At 37.4% G+C, this 18607-nt stretch overlaps 4 protein-coding genes across 7 annotated transcripts in view; 2 read left to right on the plus strand and 2 right to left on the minus strand.

Moving 5' to 3' along the window:
* LOC122404486 (bumetanide-sensitive sodium-(potassium)-chloride cotransporter) overlaps nucleotides 1-650 on the plus strand; it is a 41209-nt gene extending 40559 nt beyond the window's left edge. For all 3 annotated transcript variants that reach the window (XM_043408462.1, XM_043408461.1, XM_043408460.1), the window contains exon 19: nucleotides 91-650. In XM_043408462.1, coding sequence (XP_043264397.1) covers nucleotides 91-226 — 136 coding nt within the window. In that variant the 3' untranslated portion in view covers nucleotides 227-650. The remainder of the gene's footprint in view (nucleotides 1-90) is intronic.
* Nucleotides 651-1911: 1261 nt separating this feature from the next.
* On the minus strand, nucleotides 1912-4919 carry LOC122404487 (ATP-dependent (S)-NAD(P)H-hydrate dehydratase). 2 transcript variants are annotated; one of them, XM_043408465.1, is made up of 3 exons: nucleotides 4539-4919; nucleotides 3352-4323; nucleotides 1912-3185 (listed from the first exon to the last, which is right to left on the minus strand). In XM_043408465.1, the coding sequence occupies exons 2-3, from the start codon at nucleotides 4290-4292 to the stop codon at nucleotides 3137-3139; spliced, it is 990 nt and encodes a 329-aa protein (XP_043264400.1). In that variant the 5' UTR covers nucleotides 4293-4323; nucleotides 4539-4919; the 3' UTR covers nucleotides 1912-3136. The 2 variants fall into 2 exon arrangements, with proteins under 2 accessions (XP_043264400.1, XP_043264399.1); XM_043408464.1 differs by lacking the exon at nucleotides 4539-4919 and having other exon boundaries at nucleotides 3352-4355.
* Nucleotides 4920-7210: 2291 nt separating this feature from the next.
* LOC122404739 (cytochrome P450 6A1-like) lies at nucleotides 7211-11743 on the minus strand. Its single transcript, XM_043408961.1, has 5 exons — nucleotides 11408-11743; nucleotides 10688-11213; nucleotides 10238-10456; nucleotides 7612-7863; nucleotides 7211-7377 (listed from the first exon to the last, which is right to left on the minus strand). Exons 1-5 carry the CDS (start codon nucleotides 11741-11743, stop codon nucleotides 7211-7213), a joined length of 1500 nt encoding a protein of 499 aa, XP_043264896.1.
* A 2468-nt stretch (nucleotides 11744-14211) lies between these two features.
* Nucleotides 14212-16889, plus strand: LOC122404615 (prolactin regulatory element-binding protein). The gene is made up of 4 exons (XM_043408741.1): nucleotides 14212-14603; nucleotides 14705-15084; nucleotides 15157-15851; nucleotides 15924-16889. The coding sequence occupies exons 1-4, from the start codon at nucleotides 14466-14468 to the stop codon at nucleotides 16007-16009; spliced, it is 1299 nt and encodes a 432-aa protein (XP_043264676.1). The 5' UTR covers nucleotides 14212-14465; the 3' UTR covers nucleotides 16010-16889.
* The last annotated feature ends 1718 nt before the right edge of the window (nucleotides 16890-18607 follow it).

Raw genomic sequence — 18607 nt, forward strand, 5'->3', positions numbered from 1 at the left:
AATCTCCCAATAAAATTTTTTCCAAGGATAGCCGAATACCCTGTATAGCAATTTTAAAAAAATTAGTATGTTTAAATTTTGAAATTGCAGGTCGTTGCCAATGCCACGAAAAGGCGCGGTTTCCGCCCCACTCTACATGGCATGGCTGGAAGCATTAACCAGGGATATGCCACCGACGCTTTTAATACGCGGGAATCACACATCAGTATTGACATTCTATTCGTAGTCCACCGATGTTATTCTAAACGATAATATAATTTTAGTCTCCGAGAAGGTTGCGTTAAGCAGCGTCATGGTAAAGTCCGAGCCGCGGCTTGGACATTTTTTGATGCGGACAGACAGTATTCGGTATATTCATGCCAAAAATTATTTAGGTGCTATGATCTGTTTTCGTTTTTATACAGTATTCCTCTCAACTTCGGACCCTGTGGTACTTAATGACGATATTATTTTAGCGTAGATGCGAAAGACAACAGTACAGGGACACCACTAAATGGTAATGTAACTTCAATACTTGTAGGAGCGTAGGGCACACGAATAAAGAACTATACGATACAGGGTGTTCGGCCACCCCTGGGAAAAATTTTAATAGGAGATTTTAGAGGCCAAAATAAGACGAAAATTAAGAATATCAAATTCTTTATTGAGGCTTCGTTAAAAAGTTATTAAAAAATTAAATTCAAAAATTTCAAATCGTTCTGGAAAAATTATATTCGGTTGTGGGGGTTAATTGCAATCATTTTTGGTCATTAGACATACCCCCTAAATCTTGCACATTTTCAAGAAAAAAATTTGAGAATGTGTGGAATTTTTCGACAAAATTGAAAAATTTCAAATCGCTCTGGAAAAATTATATTCGGTTGTGGGGGTTAATTGCAATCATTTTTGGTCATTAGACATACCACCGAAATCTAGCACATTTTCAAGAAAAAAATTCGAGAAGGTGTGAAGTTTTTCGACAAAATTAGAAAATTTCAAATCGTTCTGGAAAAATTATTTTCCTATGCAGGGGTCAATTACAATCATTTTTGGTGAATAGACATAATCCCGAAATCCTGCGCATTTTCGAGAAAAAAAATTCCTTACCGAAAATATAATTTCTGGCTAGAAATGTTACCCCAAAATGTCTTTAAAACGTCATAACTCCTGAACGGATTGGACGATTTTAATGTTTCAAAGTGCAAACTACGCGTATTTTAGTGGAGAATATGTAGAAGTTGCAAAAATATTCGACAAGTTGTTCCTTGACCCCGCAAAATAAGAAAAACCCCATAAAAATGGTACAATTTTCAAACATCCACAACTCCTACAATAGTGAACATATTTCAATGAAACCTTTTTTTGACATAGAGCTCATGGGTACCTACAAAAAAGTATTAGACAACTTTTCTGTAGGACTTCAAACAAAATTATTAAAAATGAAAAACGAATTATTAAGAAAAATCGACAGGGGGTAGGTGCTGAAATTTTTCGGCGAATAAAAAAATTTCAAATCGTTCTGGAAAAATTATTTTCGATTGCAGGGGTCAATTGCAATCATTTTTGGTCAATAGACATACACTCGAAATCCTAACCATTTACGAGAAATAAATTCGAGTATGTGGACAAATTTTTCGACAAAATCAAAAAATTTCAAATCGTTCTAGAAAAATTATTTTCGATTGCAGGGGTCAATTGCAATCATTTTTTATCAATAGACATACCCTTGAAATCCTAACCATTTTCGAGAAAAAAATTCAAGTAGGTGCTGAAATTTTTCATCGAAAAACAAAAATTTCAAATCGTTCTGGAAAAATTATTTTTGGTTGCAGTGGTCAATTGCAATCATTTTTGGTCAATAGATATACCCTCGAAATCCTAACCATTTTCGAGAAAAAAATTCTTTACCGAAAATATACCGTGTGGCCGGAAATGTTTCTATAATATTGTAACGAATCCTCAATCAACAAATCGGTATCCTTGATTTTCGTCTTATTTTGCCCTCTAGAATCTCTCCCATTAAAATTTCCATTAGAACACCCTGTATAAGCTTCCTGAAAGATGTGCTGTACTTACGCACGAGAAAACTGTTTTATTTAGTTAGATAATAATAAACGACTTTTATATTACGCGTGAACGCTAGAAACGATTTGAAAACATGATAAAACATTTTCTTAAGCATGTATTCAACATAGTGACATATAACCTATTAACTTAGTTCTAACGTAATACACTTGATATTAAAATTTTGTTAATTAGAACTGAATGCCTAGTAGAACGTTGAAACCGCGGAGGGAAATGAATATTTTCTATTTTTTATCGGTAATATAATTTTCATTGCTAACGTTAATTTCATTGTTAGTCGTATTTATTAAAATTTTTTGTTACGCGTTACATCGTTTTTGTTAGTTGTTTAAGGCAATAAACATTTCCGAATTTGAGCACGAAACAGCTGACTTTTATGAAGTAATAGTTTTTACTTTGAGCAACAAATGTAATTAGTAAGAGAGCACTTTTTTTGTATGGCAACAGAAAATATGTTACTGATACATGGATAAGAAATATTTTTTAGACGAACGTACATCGTATATCACTTCAGTACAAAAATAAAAATACACCGAATCATATTTTGAAATATGTCTGAATAAAAGATCAAAATGTAATAACTATTCACTTTTATACAGAGCAAAGTAAAAAATCGTTCCCACAGAGTTTCACTGTGAATTATTTGCACTTGAACTTTTCAACTTACTAATATGTAAATAATTTATATTAGTAAAATGATATCGACAATCTTTATTATTCACGGAATAATATTATATCGTCACTTTTAAAGTGTCAATTAAGTTTGTAAATGCAAACTCGATATCTTCAATTTACGAAACATTTACCACGCGTGCACGACTTGTACATATAAAAATAATTAAACCAAAATAAGTTAAAATTAGATCAACACACAATTGTAAAACGTGTTTATTTTGTAATGCATTTAATGGCATTAAAAGTTTAGTATTAATTATAATAAATTCATTGCTGTCAAATTCCTGAATTTATTATGTCTGGTCTTAATATAACTTACAAAATTTCATAAATTAATTGTTTGCGGAGTTCTTTTATTTAGATTCGGAATTAAAAAATTTATAAGCGTGAGCTCGATTCAGGAATCAGTGCTCCTTGTTTGACTTCTCCCATTGAACGAAGATGTTCTATAACCAATATTAATACTATTACTATTTATTGTTAATTGCTGTTTACTTCGTAGTGGACTTATATATATATTACATATACATAAAAAAATATTGTACTTAAAACCCGTTTTAGTAAAAATAACAATGCTTTTTACAAAAATATTATACATCAAAACTAGCGCACTTGTTACAATGAGTCTCAAAGATTCTTGCAAAAACAGGTTGTATTTGTTCCAATATATCAGATGCCAGCATTCCTCTCTGCTTTATCTTATATGCAGACGCATTGCATTCTCTTACTAATCTTGATGCAGCGTAACCAGCTGCTATAGGAGATGACAAAGAATTTTCGGTAGTTCCTGCACAAATAGCCCACCACCAAAATACGGACAATGCACCGACTAATAAATCTCCTTGCCCTCCGCATCTTCTACCAGAGCCTGCCAATCCGCACGTCACTGCTTCTGTACCTTTATGACCATCCGCTATTACATCTTTCGCTCCCTTATGTAAGATTATTACATTTTTTCCAAGCGCATCTGCCAAGTGCTTAACATCGGCAGATTTGACCATTGGCGTGGGCTGTACAGTTTTATCAAGAACTCCTTTCACCAGACGAGTGAACTCCATGGCATTTGGAGTGAGAATAACGCCTGGATATTCTTTTATGAGATCAGGTTTCTGACTAACTAAAAACAGCCCGTCCGCATCGATTACCAATGGTTTCTTCAATTCACGACAAATCGAAATTAATTCAACAATCGTTTTAAAGATCTTGTCGTCTCTACCAAGACCAGGTCCAATGATAATTACGTGTAAGAGATCGAGCCAAGGTCTTATTTGTCTGATCGCATCGTACTGATCTAAAACCGGATGAACGATAGGCTCTGGACTGAACGATTTTAAAGGAATGCTCGCTTCCTTCGCACAAAATACATGCACTAAATCGCATCCTGTGCGAAGAGCACTCATGGCTGCAAAATATGGTGCGCCTGTGTACTCTACACTACCACCGAATATGCCTATCCTACCATCTTGACCTTTGTGTTTAACGTTGTTTAAATTTGGAATTATTCTTCTTATTCCTTTCAACATACGCTCGTCAACTGACACAGACGTAGTCATGGTGGATACACAGAAAAGTTTCAGTAACTTCCTGTGGGCAAAACGTAAAATAGCAAGAGACATTTCCTAACCTAACATAAAATCTTAGTATACTTATTATGATTCTCTCAATTACGCGTGATATTTGTACGAATGACCATTTTTTAATATATGTATATGCTTTATTTCTTCTTAGAAATTATTCTTACGTTAATGAAAGATCGCGTGAAACTGATATGAAAACGAGTTACTGAAATACAACGTTACCTGTAGAGCTCTGAGTAAGTAACTGCTGGTTTGTACAAATATCGTTCTTATTTAACGAATACCAGTCGAGAAGAAATCGAACAGGAGTACGAAGATACAACGTAATCAAAAGGCCGATAACCTATAATCTACTTTTACATGCACGGAATCACATTAAATTTTTTCGTATCACACGTAATGCACAAAAATGCCGATTCATTAAAATAAATTATAAAATTGTGTTCAGTTATTCAAAAGGAAATAATGTAAAAAGAAACTGGAAATTTTGAAGAACGAAAACACAGAAACATAAACAAATGTACAATTGAAAACACAAAAACAGTCGGTCTGCACTTCAATTGCAGTGACCAGTCTTCTTTGGAAATATCGGCTATCGAGTAAAATTTTAAATAACGCACACGTGTTATCAGTTTCTTCAGGGCTGTATAATAGTTGGAAATAAACTAATCTAATGGAAACCTTTACTTACAATTAAATTCGGTCTCGATTGATTTCGTATGTAAATCTTGAACATCCGGTTTTCTCGATTATGACGATAGAGAATAGATTTTAATTTACTTACGAATTCGTCGTTCTGCGTTTGAATTCCGGTATCTTCGGACCTTCGATGACTTTCACGGATTCGTTTATCAAGATTTAAAGTTAAAATTATAGTTACTCGTGTTACAAATTTGTATGTATATTTGTTACCGTGAATGACCGAAATTGGAGAATGTCAACTTTCACCGGTGAATGTCAACAGATACCAAATACGTCGGTGAAAGATCGAATATTTCATTACATTGTTGTACATTCGGACCCTCTCCGGTGTGTGTCGACAATCACAGATATGCTCTGGTGGAGGTCCAAAACAGAAGAGTCAAAAAACAAGCGACTGGCTCCCTCCTGCCAAATCCTTTGTTCTGCTAGGAGTCAATCAGCTTTGTCAGTCTTATGCAAGCTTTGATAACGCGAGCAACGTTTTCTTAATTTTTTTTCCGATACCCTAATTTATACTAAATGGATACTGCAGTAAATCGTGATCTTTTTCTAACCCAGACCTAACCCAGACATAACCCAGACCTAACCCAGACCTAACCCAGACCTAACCCAGACTTAATTCAGACTTATTCCAGACCTAACCCAGACCAATTCATCGCTGATAACGGGGGTTAGGTCTGGGTTAGGTCTGGAATAAGTCTGAATTAAGTCTGAATTAAGTCTGGGTTAGATCTGGGTTAGGTCTGGGTTAGGTCTGGAATAAGTCTGAATTAAGTCTGAATTAAGTCTGGGTTAGATCTGGGTTAGGTCTGGGTTAGGTCTGGAATAAGTCTGAATTAAGTCTGGGTTAGGTCTGGGTTAGGTCTGGATTAGGTCTGGGTTAGGTCTGGGTTAGGTCTGGGTTAGGTCTGGGTTAGGTCTGGGTTAGGACTGGGTTAGGACTGGGTTAGGACTGGGTTAGGACTGGGTTAGGTCTGGGTTATGTCTCCACGCACCCGTTTGGTTGTCCAGGCGGCAGGGGAGGTGAACCCCTACGTGGCGCGTCCCCAGGTGGCGGATAGGGGCAGCCGCTGGGATGGGATGCGGGGATGAGGTCATCAACCTAAGAAGGCTGGTGTCTGCATCCTCGCATGGCATCCCGGAGGTCGGAGCGAAAGCTCCCGCGGACCAAACACCGGTATGAATGTGTTGCGCGTGTGAATGTGTGTGTGAGTGGACTGGGGCATGGGGTATTTGCCGCGGGTTAAACCTAAGGCCGCAGGTTGGCCAGTTGGCTGCGGGTGTGTCCTGCGGCCAACATGGCCCCGCGGCCGGCGGCTTAGTCCCATGTCACGGGGCCGCGGGCGCTGGTGACCAGGCGCCTGTGGCTGAGTGGAAATGCGGTGGGAGGAGTGCCTCTCACCGGGAAGGGCCTGAAAAGGCACGGCGCGGCGGGGGACTCTGTGATGTCTCACTAGAGTTCCCGGTCCCTCGCCAAGCGCCTGAGGATGGTCACCGTGGGGTTTTAGCCGGTAAGAGTCCGGCACTACCCGCCGGCCCGCCCATCGGGTGGGCCCGCGGGTGTCCATGAGGATTTCCCCACGTACAAGGTCTGGGTTAGGTCTGGGTTAGATCCTTTCAGAAAGAGAGGCGAAAAAGTTACGTCACCCTTGTGACGTCTTATAGCGACTGAATTACGGGGAAGAAAATATAAATCTCCAACATGTTCAACACTCACCATTAGTGCATGGTGAATGTCAACATTTACCGGTGTAAGTCAGAAATAAGGGTGTTTAGCAAATATTTCGGACATACACTAAGCGACTATGTGAATGTTGACATTCACCGGTGAAAGTCGACATTCTCCAGATTTCGGTGTTTCACTGTAACATATTCATCAGACCGGTACGCGACACTTACTACCCGCCATCGAGAAAATAGGGGGCGGTATAAAAATTCGCGCCTTACATCTTGCATCAAAACTTATTTACATTTATAAACATATTGGTTTATTGCAACTTGATATATGTTCGATAATTATTTTTAAAATAATTATACCATGATTACATCTCTTTAACGTTTAATCATAATTGGAAAATTATTACATTATTATCTTGAGTAATATGAACGATGACAGTTTAACTCTCTTTAACGTAATAAACGTTGATATCAAATTTATAATAAATACTTATTTCCTTAACCGAGGTAAACGATTATGGTGCCTTTGTTACAGACAAATGAACCCCTTCTTTAATCGTCAGTAAGAACAATTGTTTCACAGTCTCGAACGGAATCGTTGTTTTTTCACAAATGTCGACTTTATGATTTCGAAGAAACGTGATCAGTCCAATTTTGCTTTGATAATGCGCGAAACGGGCACCTGGAAACAATGTTTATATTTCACTTATCTTTCATTCTTTCCTCCAAATTAATCGACACTTTTGTCATGTTTATAAACATTGCGATACGTGGTTTAAGGTACAATGAACGTAATGGGGGGAAATTCATTCATAAATCGAGAATTGTTAGCATTTCTGATGTTAGTTGCTCATAGATATTTTAAATTTAAATATATTAATACTGTAAACTATTATAATTTATTTTATACACGTACCTATGCAGTTCCTTGGTCCGTCACCGAAAGATAGAAAACTCATTGGATGTCTTTTCGCAATAGCCTCGTCGGTAAATCTTTCAGGGTCAAATTTATCAGGGTCTGGATAAATATCGGGATCGTTTTGAAGAGGATATATTGGTATCCAAACTGACGTATTTTTTGGAATCGTAATTTTCGTCCCCCTAAATGTGTAATCCTCCGCTGCTTGTCTTATGAGCACAGGCAGTATCGAGTACTTCCTTAGCGTCTCTGTACAAAAGAAAACAATTATTAAAAAGTATGAAAGATTAATGTAAACATCGAGTCGACTCTGAACATTTTTTTTTTAAATAAAAGAATAGGAGATTTATTAAACGTAACTTCCCCTTCAGTTTGTTAAATTGGAAAAGTTATAATCGTGTCGGAACACACAATAAACTAGGAACCAACAGTCGTCGTTTCAATCAGATATCTTTCTCAATTAATTTTTCTTTAATGAATTTTGTTGTAGAACTTTGTAACAGAAAGCTTCTTTAACGCTTTCGAGCCACGCGACACGAATCGTGGAGGGGATGATTGTTGAATTTGTTTATTAGATACTTTGTTTTTGGGAAAACGGACTTTGAATATTCTTCGAATTACTGAAAAGTTAATTATCTTGCGATAGAATAAATCTGATTACAAGTGTTGTTTACAGCATACGTAATCTCGATCATTTCGATATCATGCACTTATACAAATCAGCTACTGTAGACGCTTAATAATTCAAGATATATCTCCGCGTATTCCCAATTATTGAGTGCAAAGTCGTGAATGAAAAAGCATTAATTATTTTATCGAGATTCAAGCAACAAACGCGACAATTGAATCAATGAGTCTCCTTTATATAGGAATATTTCTATTATTACCGTATTAATTATAAATTATAATATCTTACAAGGAAAGAGCAAGGGTCTTCGAGTTACCGATTTTGTTAAAATTTTGTTAAAAAGTTATTAACGTTTAAAGCTCCGTCCGTACTGAATTTTTTTCTCGAAAATGCGCAAGATTTCGGGGGTATGTGTAATGACCAAAAATGATTATAATCGACCCCTGTAACCGAAAATAATTTTTCCAAAACGATTTGAAATTTTTGTTTTTCGACGAAAAATTTCACACATTCTCGAATTTTTTTCTAGAAAGTGGGTAGGATTTCGGGGGTATGTGTAATAACCAAAAATGATTGCAATTGACATCTGCAACTAAAAATAATTTTTTTAGATTGATTTGAAATTTTTTAATTTTGTCGAAAATTTCACAGATTCGAATTTTTTTCTCGAAAGTGCGTCGGATTTCGAGGGTATGTGTAATAACCAAAAATGATTGCAATTGACATCTGCAACTAAAAATAATTTTTTTAGAATGATTTGAAAATTTTTAATTTTGTCGAAAAATTTCACACATTCTCGAATTTTTTTCTCGAAAATGGTTAGGATTTCGAGGGTATGTATATTGACCAAAAATGATTGCAATTGATCTCTGCAATCGGTAATAATTTTTCCAGAACGATTTGAAATTTTTTTTTTTTCGACGAAAAATTTCAGCACATACTTGAATTTTTTTCTCGAAAATGGATAGAATTTCGAGGGTATGTGTAATGACCAAAAGTGATTGTAATTGACCCCTGCAACCGAAAATCATTTTTCCAGAACGATATGAAATTTTTTGATTTTCTCGAAAAATTTGTCCATCTACTCGAATTTTTTTCTCGAAAATGCGCAAGATTTCGGGGGTATGTGTAATGACCAAAAATGATTGTAATTGACCCCTGCAACCGAAAATAATTTTTCCAAAACGATTTGAAATTTTTTTTCCCGTCGAAAAATTTCACACTATCTCGAATTTTTTTCTAGAAATTGGGTAGGATTTCGGGGTTATGTCTATTAACCAAAAATGATTGTAATTGACCTCTGCAACTAAAAATAATTTTTTTAGATTGATTTGAAATTTTTTAATTTTGTCGAAAATTTCACAGATTCGAATTTTTTTCTCGAAAGTGCGTAGGATTTCGAGGGTATGTGTAATGACCAAAAATGCTTGTAATTGACCCTTGTAACTAAATATAATTTTTTTGGTATGATTTGAAATTTTTGAATTTAATTGTTAATAACTTTTTAACGAAGCCTCCATTAACAAACTGGTATTCTTGATTTCGTCGTATTTTGGCCTCTAGAAATACCCTATTTACTATTTTTTCTAAGGGTGAACACATTTTAGGAAATATTAATTGATTTCTGAAATTTCCATATTTTCATATACGTTATACATTTTAATAAACGCCAAAGACACTTTATTTAAAATATAATTAGTATTTTTATGTGTGAATTTCATTATTTAAAACAGTGTTAACAGAAAAAAACTTCTGGAGTTATCCAGGGAATCGAACTCGGACTAATTGTGTGGGAGTCTAACGTTTTACTACCACGTTTCATAAGAGTAACTGATACTCGATAGATTGAAACTGTATTTCTTGATAATAATTATACTTTAATCATTAATATTTCAAAGCTCATCGAGTATCTGTATAACTAAATCTACAAGTGTGAAACTTGTGAAATCTACATATCTTCTCTTTGTTAGACACAATAGATTCGTCGAAACGTACCTCGAAACACCATCTCCAAATACTTCATTCCTTTCACTTGTTTGTACGTCAATTGACTATTTTCCGGGCTGTGTTCCCTGATTTCTGCTCGAAGTTTCTCCTGTATATGGTGGTTTTGCGCCAGCTCGTAAAGCGCGAAGCCCATCGTCGACGAGGAAGTTTCGAACCCGGCCAGGAAGAAAATGTACGCTTGCGAAGTGAGCAACGAGTCCGTAAGTTCTGTAAAATAAAATAACATTCAGTCCATAACTGAATCCAAACGAGTGTCGAACGAAAGTATGAGCTCATTTGCAAATTCTCGACGCTTCAACCGTGAGATCGAAACTACACAATTTTTTACGAGATTAATATTTTACTCTTAGACGACCGTGGTATTTATTATCGTAGTGGTAGGATTTTTTGATATTTAAATAGTAAATTTTTAAAAGAAATGCCTCGTGTAATATTTACCGATATTTTCCAACTCGTCCGGATGTTGCTTAAGATGTTTCAGCATGTGGACAAAATCGGGACGAAACACGTTGTTCTCTATTCTGTAATTAATCGCGTCCACGATCGTGTCGGTGAAAAATTTGTAGACACCGGTCGGTTGCAACGTATGGCCAACTGTATCGTACAAATACGGCATGAACTCTCTGCAGACGTCTCTCACCTCCTGTTGGGCGCAAGTATGGAAGACCTTTCTGCCCATTAGGCGAAATATGTTGTTCTCGTCTTTGAACGAGTTCATGTTCATCCCGAAGGCGCAGCTACCGATCACGTCTGTCGTGAATCTCGCTGCTACTTCGCGACACTCTATGGGCTCCCCGTTCTTTACTGTTTTGTCCAAATACTCCTCCAAGTGTTCCGCACACTCTATTATAAGCGGAAACATTTCTTTCAGCCGTCCACTGGTGAACACTGGCGAGAGCTTCGATCTTATTGGCCTCCATCTTTCGGGCTCCAGCTGGAAAAGATGTTCCGACAATGGCTCTGCCTGCGAATATTTTTACGATCAGAATACTTTCAGAACACTGTATAATTTTTGTCGCTATAAAATTGATATATAATTCAAGCAAAAGTATCAAACATGGACGAAATTTTGAAAACGATACTTTCAACAAAATTTGAAATTAACCACTTTTTATTGTACCTGATATTATTCATTTCTCGAAATCAATGTTTAAGTACCTTTTTGAAAATATATAAACCACGGCCTGCAAACACAGAGAAGTCTCTGATAAGAACGTCCTTAATTAAATTCAGGTCATTAACGATCAGAACGGGTGTATATCGTTGAAATATGCCGAACACCGGCTCGTGTTTGTATTCGTTATATATTTTCGCTACGAACTGACTGATCGATAACTTTCTAGTCGCCCAATCCTTAACGTTGCCGAAGAAAATGACGGGCTTAGGCCCGGGTACGCCGCGAATTTTCCAGAAATCGAAGTTCAAAGTAAAATAATAATAAAGAGTGAGAAGCGTTATAACGATCAGGCTTAAAATTACGAAATAGTCTTCCATGCTTTGTGAACTGCCCTAAAGAAGACAATGATCGAAAATGGTCACCGATAGACCTGCAGGCAAAACCACGACCAGTTGTTACACGGTCGAAAGTTTGCTTTGAAACTGAGGCTCGAAATAAATATTCGTACGAGGTCGAAATTTTGCGATAACACCATTTTGTTCGAACGCGCTAAATATCACGAATGTACTTCATATCAGAAATGTACTCGATATGTAAGGTTTAGGCGCGTGCGGGTGCGTTTAAATATTTTTTTTTTTTATCTATTTTCTTACTTCGTAATTCGATGACCGTAATTTCATTGGACGAAAGTAAGTTTAACGGTTGGAGACAAAATGGAGAAGCTTTGAATAAAACAAAATGTAAATATTGTGGTTACAGTAATTAAAGAAATTAAAACGATGTGTACGGAAATACCAAATTCTTGATCGAAATGTTTCTGTAGATCGTTAAAAATAATATTTGTATTGGTTTTTACAATAAAACGGACGAACGCGGTGTTGAGTACAGTTGCACCGATTGCACTTGCGATTAGCCTGAGTTCATTTAATTTCCCAATGTCGTGTATGTAAAGTGCGAGATACAGACTGATATCAAGTACAAATGATCGATATACGGGTGCAAACCCCGAATCGCGACGTACGATCAATCTCCAGGATTAATCGTAAACGATAGCACAAATAAGTTCAAATCATATTCTGGTATTAATAGTATCTATATGTAATACTGTAAAGTACTTAAAATTCGATGGAGATTAGTATCGGTTTTATAACTGATTAAAATATTCGTATTCGGTCACATGCACTTTAAGATAACATTGTCATGTAATAAGCTGTTGTTTGACTGTTATATCTTTCCTGTATCTATACTGTATATCCTAAAAATTTATACTTAGTTAGATTATGTTGCAAATTAGATGCTTCGAACAGTAATTTTGTATTTGAAATAGTACAATGCTCTTGGAAATGCGTATCCTCGTTTTTAAAATTTAATATTTCGATGTATCTAGCCAAAAAAAATGTATGAAATAGCAAGAAGCAAAAGCAGTATTTTATCATAAGCTTTCTTTCGATATTAGCACTAGATTGACCAAGGAAGTCATTTCGACTGCTTTTTAATTTCAATTAGAAAAACAATTATGTATATAATGACACAATTTCTTAGAATTTTGTGACTTTCTGCACAACATATAAATGCGTTTATTAATAATTGTAGTTACCTCCCCCCTCCTTCATTTATATGTGTTATACCTATATTGCCCAAAAGCAGTAATTTTGACTGCTTGGGAAATTTTAAATAATTTTAAATGACTCTTATTATTGAATTGAGTAAATTTCTTATATGACCAGTTCGACTCTGTATTGAAATAACAGTTTTCATTTTTTTTCGATTACCAACACATGATAACATACAAGTACATGATAAATTGTCGATTTGGGCGTACCTAACCCAGACCTAACCCAGACATAACCCAGACCTAACCCAGACCTAACCCAGACTTAACCCAGATCTAATCCAGACCTAACCCAGATCTAATCCAGATCTAATCCAGACCTAACCCAGATCTAATCCAGATCTAATCCAGACCTAACCCAGACCTAACTCAGATCTAATCCAGACCTAACCCAGACCTAACTCAGACCTAACCCAGACATAACCCAGACCTAACCCAGACCTAACCCAGATCTAATCCAGATCTAATCCAGACCTAACCCAGATCTAATCCAGATCTAATCCAGACCTAACCCAGACCTAACCCAGACATAACCCAGACCTATTGATAAATTGCAGTTTCTCAATAAGCTAAAGTAGTAAGTACTTGTTATTCGAATCTTTATGCAGTGATACTTGTTCTAAGAAGTTGTTTATTTTATTTCTGCGCCCTAAATTCATAATATTAAAAATTAATTTTAAACAAATTTCTTTACACATTAGTTAATCTTTCACAATGCAGTAATTTTGACTGCTTTTGGGCAATATAGGTATATACTAAGTTTCAGTCTTTCTAGTGTTAGTTGTCATGGAAGTCAGATACAAGAACAACGAATCAAGAGAGTATCATTCATACATATAAATGAATTTCCATCCCTTCCGTAGTCAATTCACATGTACTTACATACAACTACTACTGCTGCCCATAAATACTAATTCAGTGAAGAGGTTAGGTTAATATTAATTCGCTATCCGTGCGAAGAGGTCGCTAAAATCACCTCCGAATTTTCAGGTCGGTATGGCAGTCAAATTCGACCGCGAAAATCCATAAGGTGAAAGGTATATTCGTATTCCTCGTTTGTGACGAAGGAACTGAACGTTTATTCCTTCCACCCCATCCATTTAATAAAATATATAGTTTATAATCCCGTCTGTGAGTAAGGTGAAGTTCACCCTTCGCTACAATGGCTTCTTCGTTTGGAAACGGGCGGTATAGTCATCTTGTGGCGCGTATTTGAAACAGAGCGCGAGATTGAATACGTGTTCATTGCTGTTTTGTCGTCTGTTCCGCGTAAAGGATCGTGTCAGTGTTCGTTAGACGTGCTGGGAAGATCCTTGGACGTTGTACGATGCTCGATAAAAGCACACGTTTCGTTACGTGATGGGGAAATTGAACGGGTGCCTGGTTTTCTAGCTAGTCACGGTCCCTGGCTATCAATAGACACCTGTCTATACGGTGACGACGAAACCGAGAACGTTCGCGTTGGATAAGCGGCTGTTCTGCCCGACATGCCTCCCAGAAGGAACAACTGTGGCCTTCTGGCCAGGGTGAACTTTCCCCTGTACACGCTGCAGATGATCACGAGCAGGCATATTCTCGTTGGTGGTGGTGGCGGTTCTTCGAAAACAGGGGTGGCTAATGGATTTGTAAGTATTTGTTAACTCTTCTGGTGAAAAGAAACTTTGGCAACTGGGTTCCAACTTGGTGGAAAGGAGTCGATATTGAAACCAGCTGTATCGATTTTCAGGAAATATTCGAACTGTCTCACAATGGATCTCAGTTTGTCGCAGAGGAAGTAACCAGGCACGAAACAGGCCCTAGCGTCGTTATGAATTGCACTGCTTACACGGATGGCAAGCGAACGTGGATCGCGGCTGGCCAGGAGAGTCACTGTCAGTTGTACAACGTGAATACTAAAGTGATAACCGTAGAGAATGGAAAAGTTATCGAAGGATCTAGCGACGGTGCCAAGGATGGCCTTAGGCAGAGGAAAGGTGCGGAGAAAGCAGAGGAAAATGTTACTTCGAAGGAAAGGATAGAGGAAATTAAAGACGATAATTCCAATATTGAAAGCAAGAAGTTACAGCTGAAAGTAAAGCCAGCAGACAGCGTACAGACTGATTTTAGGTATCTATTTCCTATAAATCTGTTAATAATTTAACGTTTTTATAGTTTTCCAACGATAACTTTTGTCAACAGCAAGGATGAACCGCTCCAGAGGATCGTTAGAATAAGTTTGAACGGAAAATTTATGGCCACCGGTGGAACGGACTGTCACGTGAGATTGTGGAAGTTCCCGCAGTTACATAAACTGCACGATCTCGAAGCTCACACGAAGGAAATCGACGATATAGATTTTAGTCCGGATTGCACGCTGGTCGCGAGTATCGCGAAGGATGGTAAAGCCTTTCTGTGGAATGTGAACAGCGGTACCAAAGACAAGGAGTTAACTTGGACGCCTATGGATGGTTTGAAGTACATGTACAAAAGGTGTCGGTTTCGTAAATTAGAGGAGGAGAAATCGAAAGCGCAGCTGTTCATGCTGTCTAATCCGGTGGTCGGGAAGAATCCTAGTTTCCTACAGATGTGGGACACCGATTCCGGAAGTATAATAAAAACGGTCCCGTACAAAGAGACTTTGTCCGCTCTGGCGGTGTCGGACGACGGGAAGTTCGTGGCTGTTGGCACGATGTTTTCCGGTAGCGTCGATATATACGTTGCGTTCAGTTTGAGGAGGGCATTGCACGTGCCTGGTGCGCACAGTATGTTCGTGACTGGCCTAGAATTCTTGCCAACTAAATTGGACGGTCTTGAAATCACCAGTAATACGGAAACGGCTGTTGTTAGCATTTCCGTGGACAACAAAATCTGCATACACAGCATACCGTTCAGACGTGAGTACCTTTCACAGTTCGAACTAATTTCTCTTTTTAAGAAAACTTTTACAGGTGATTTTTTTACCGCAGATACACTGCCATTCTGGTTCGTCATCATAATGATCATTTTGAGCGTGTGCGGTGCGTTCATTTTTTGTAGTTACCTCGGGATATGACCCGAGAAACATATTTTCGAGACTATCCAGAGAAGCAGTACTTTTTCCAGAATTCTGTAAGACAGTACCGGACATCGAAGTTTTTCCACATGCCTTTTCTAGGTCGTAAAACTTATTTATAGCGAGCGAAGAGAAAGACGTAGTCCGTTGAAAATTTTTTCGTGATGTTCGTTCGTAAACGTATGTGCACGATCTCGGTGACGATACACACGATTGTCTGCTATATATTTGCCAGCAAATGGATCGACGTCGCGTATATTTATGCAACGTCGATCGACACGGGGTGTTGCTGTGATAAACACTTACACTACACTAGACGAACCGCTCGACAAACATTACTGTAAATAGATATTTTGAATTAGATCTTTTTTTTTTTTTATTTCTAATGGACTGTTGTTGCTCAATGCTTTCCTTCGATTATAAAATGCTTTCCACAACTTCGAGATACTAATTTCCAATGGTTTGTGCACAGAACGTTCGACAGAATCTTCTGGCTAATTGCATTTATTTAATTTACTGTCTATGTATCATATTTCCGTGTACAGCAGAAGGTAAACATCAAAGCGTAACACTTTATGTACATTCTTTAACATTAAATATGTTTCGATACATTTTTATTCCATTAACTTTCGTTATTTTTTTTATCGATATTTCTTAAGAGAATAACTTTGAATTCATGGTATTATATTCATGGTTAACTCGTTCCGTATAAATAGCAGATCCACGCGTCGGCACGGTATTTTAGTATTTCCTCGTGCGTTATAATTTTTCATAGTACGAGAGGTTGCCATAGAAAAAGTATCCGTTTCCAGAAGTGTTTCATCGTGACATAAATCAAAGTTGTACAACTGGGTTGTGTATAGGGCTACGAATATGTACATTTGTTAATGAAATAAAATTCATGATACAATTTGAAGATTGCGTTCGTCTTTTCGATAGTTTACGTCTCAGTTTCGTTTATTTGGGATGTATTTAGTGACTAAGGAAACAAATTGCTCGATAGAGAGTAGAAGAGACATATTAGGCCGAGTATTTTTATTAATTCGAAGATTGTGTGTTGTTTAGGAAGTGATATAGATTCTAGGAAGAAAGTATTGTAACCAATATTGTAATAACACAAAGTAACTGTTTGCAATATAACAGTACAAGGAAAATGTTTTTAACCCCTTCCCGTACTATAACCAGTCTGACTCATGAAGACTTTGGTCCAAACATGAATATCACGAATCAGACTCGCGGACAGCAAATCACGATCGTGACTGAGTTTTGGTTCCTATCGATACGGCATAAAAGTGGTCGCGATTTTTATAATTTCTGTTACAAAGCAGTTTAGCCTCAATCTAGTCTGTTTACTGTGCGTTTACGCCCGTTTGGGCCCAGATTCCGGATTCCGGATTTCGTTGAGCTAAATGGCACGCGAACGGGTTAACGTGGCGACGATGTGTCCCTCTGTCGGTGGTCTTAAGGAAAGTGCAAGGAATGTTCTTGTCTTTTTTCAACGAATGAATCAGGACTCGCGTTCGAAAAGGAATGTCGTCCGAAATCGAAAGGCGCCTTCAGGGCCTGAACAGGGGACAGAGGGGCCAGAACATTTTACGAGCTTAACGTTGGCGCCTGTCGGTGGCTCTCAAGGCGGCGGAGAGCGTATCATCGTTTCAAAATAACAAAAGTGTCGTTCGATGGAAAGTTATCTTTACTGATGGATCTTGTTGATCGAAAGCAAAAGTCAACTCGTTCGTGTAAAGATGGCGATGGAAACGCAACGTGTTTGCAGTAGTATCAAAGTGGGGCACAGTTAAGGAGAACGTAGATAATGTTATAGGTTACGAAGACACCATTGTCGCCATATTGGTTTCTTCGGACGTTTTAATTATTTTCCATTCATTTACCCAAAGATCATCTACCGTGAAATACGTGAGTTAAATGGTCTCCGTTCATATTCGAGCGTATATAGCGTTTACGTCGTAAATAAACGATGTCAAAGGTTCTCGTTCTTTTCACTTTTTTCGCGTTTCATGAAACTTTGCATCCATTTGCATATCCTGCGAGAGAAAATGTTAAAAAAGTATCGCATAGGAATTTGTGAAAGTGAAAAATAGAAATCTAAACGAGTTCTTTGCTTCTGTCGTGAAATATGTCGAGGAACCCTGCTATTGAACCTCGAATATTTATTCCTATTGATTGTAAAACGAAAATAATTGTTATAAGTAACTGCATTTTAAAAATCTTTCATGATCAGACTCGACGAAGGAGGTGGAGAAGGATCTTTCTTTTGTTTCGAAAAATTTTTTATTCAGAAATATTTTACGGGTTCTAAAAATTATTTTAAACTCTCGCGCGCCTCTTAACTGCTAAAACGTTCAACCAAGGGTAATCCCGGCGCCACGGAATCCTTACAAGCGTTCTCAGACGACGTTTCCACGGAACGATCGATCATTCAGGATATACGCGCCGCAAAAAAAAAAATATAAGGACTAAGGGATCTGGGGCAAGGATACGGTGGTTATGTACAAAGTTGAGTGTCCTCGCAAAAGGATTCGCTCCATTCCCTCGAGGAGAGAATCCCTTTCGTACGCAATCGACGACGGAAACGTATCG

Source organism: Colletes gigas, unplaced genomic scaffold (genome assembly GCF_013123115.1).
Source record: "Colletes gigas isolate AHSC1104 unplaced genomic scaffold, ASM1312311v1 Colletes_gigas_Sc00003, whole genome shotgun sequence".
NCBI classification, from domain to species: domain Eukaryota; kingdom Metazoa; phylum Arthropoda; class Insecta; order Hymenoptera; family Colletidae; genus Colletes; species Colletes gigas.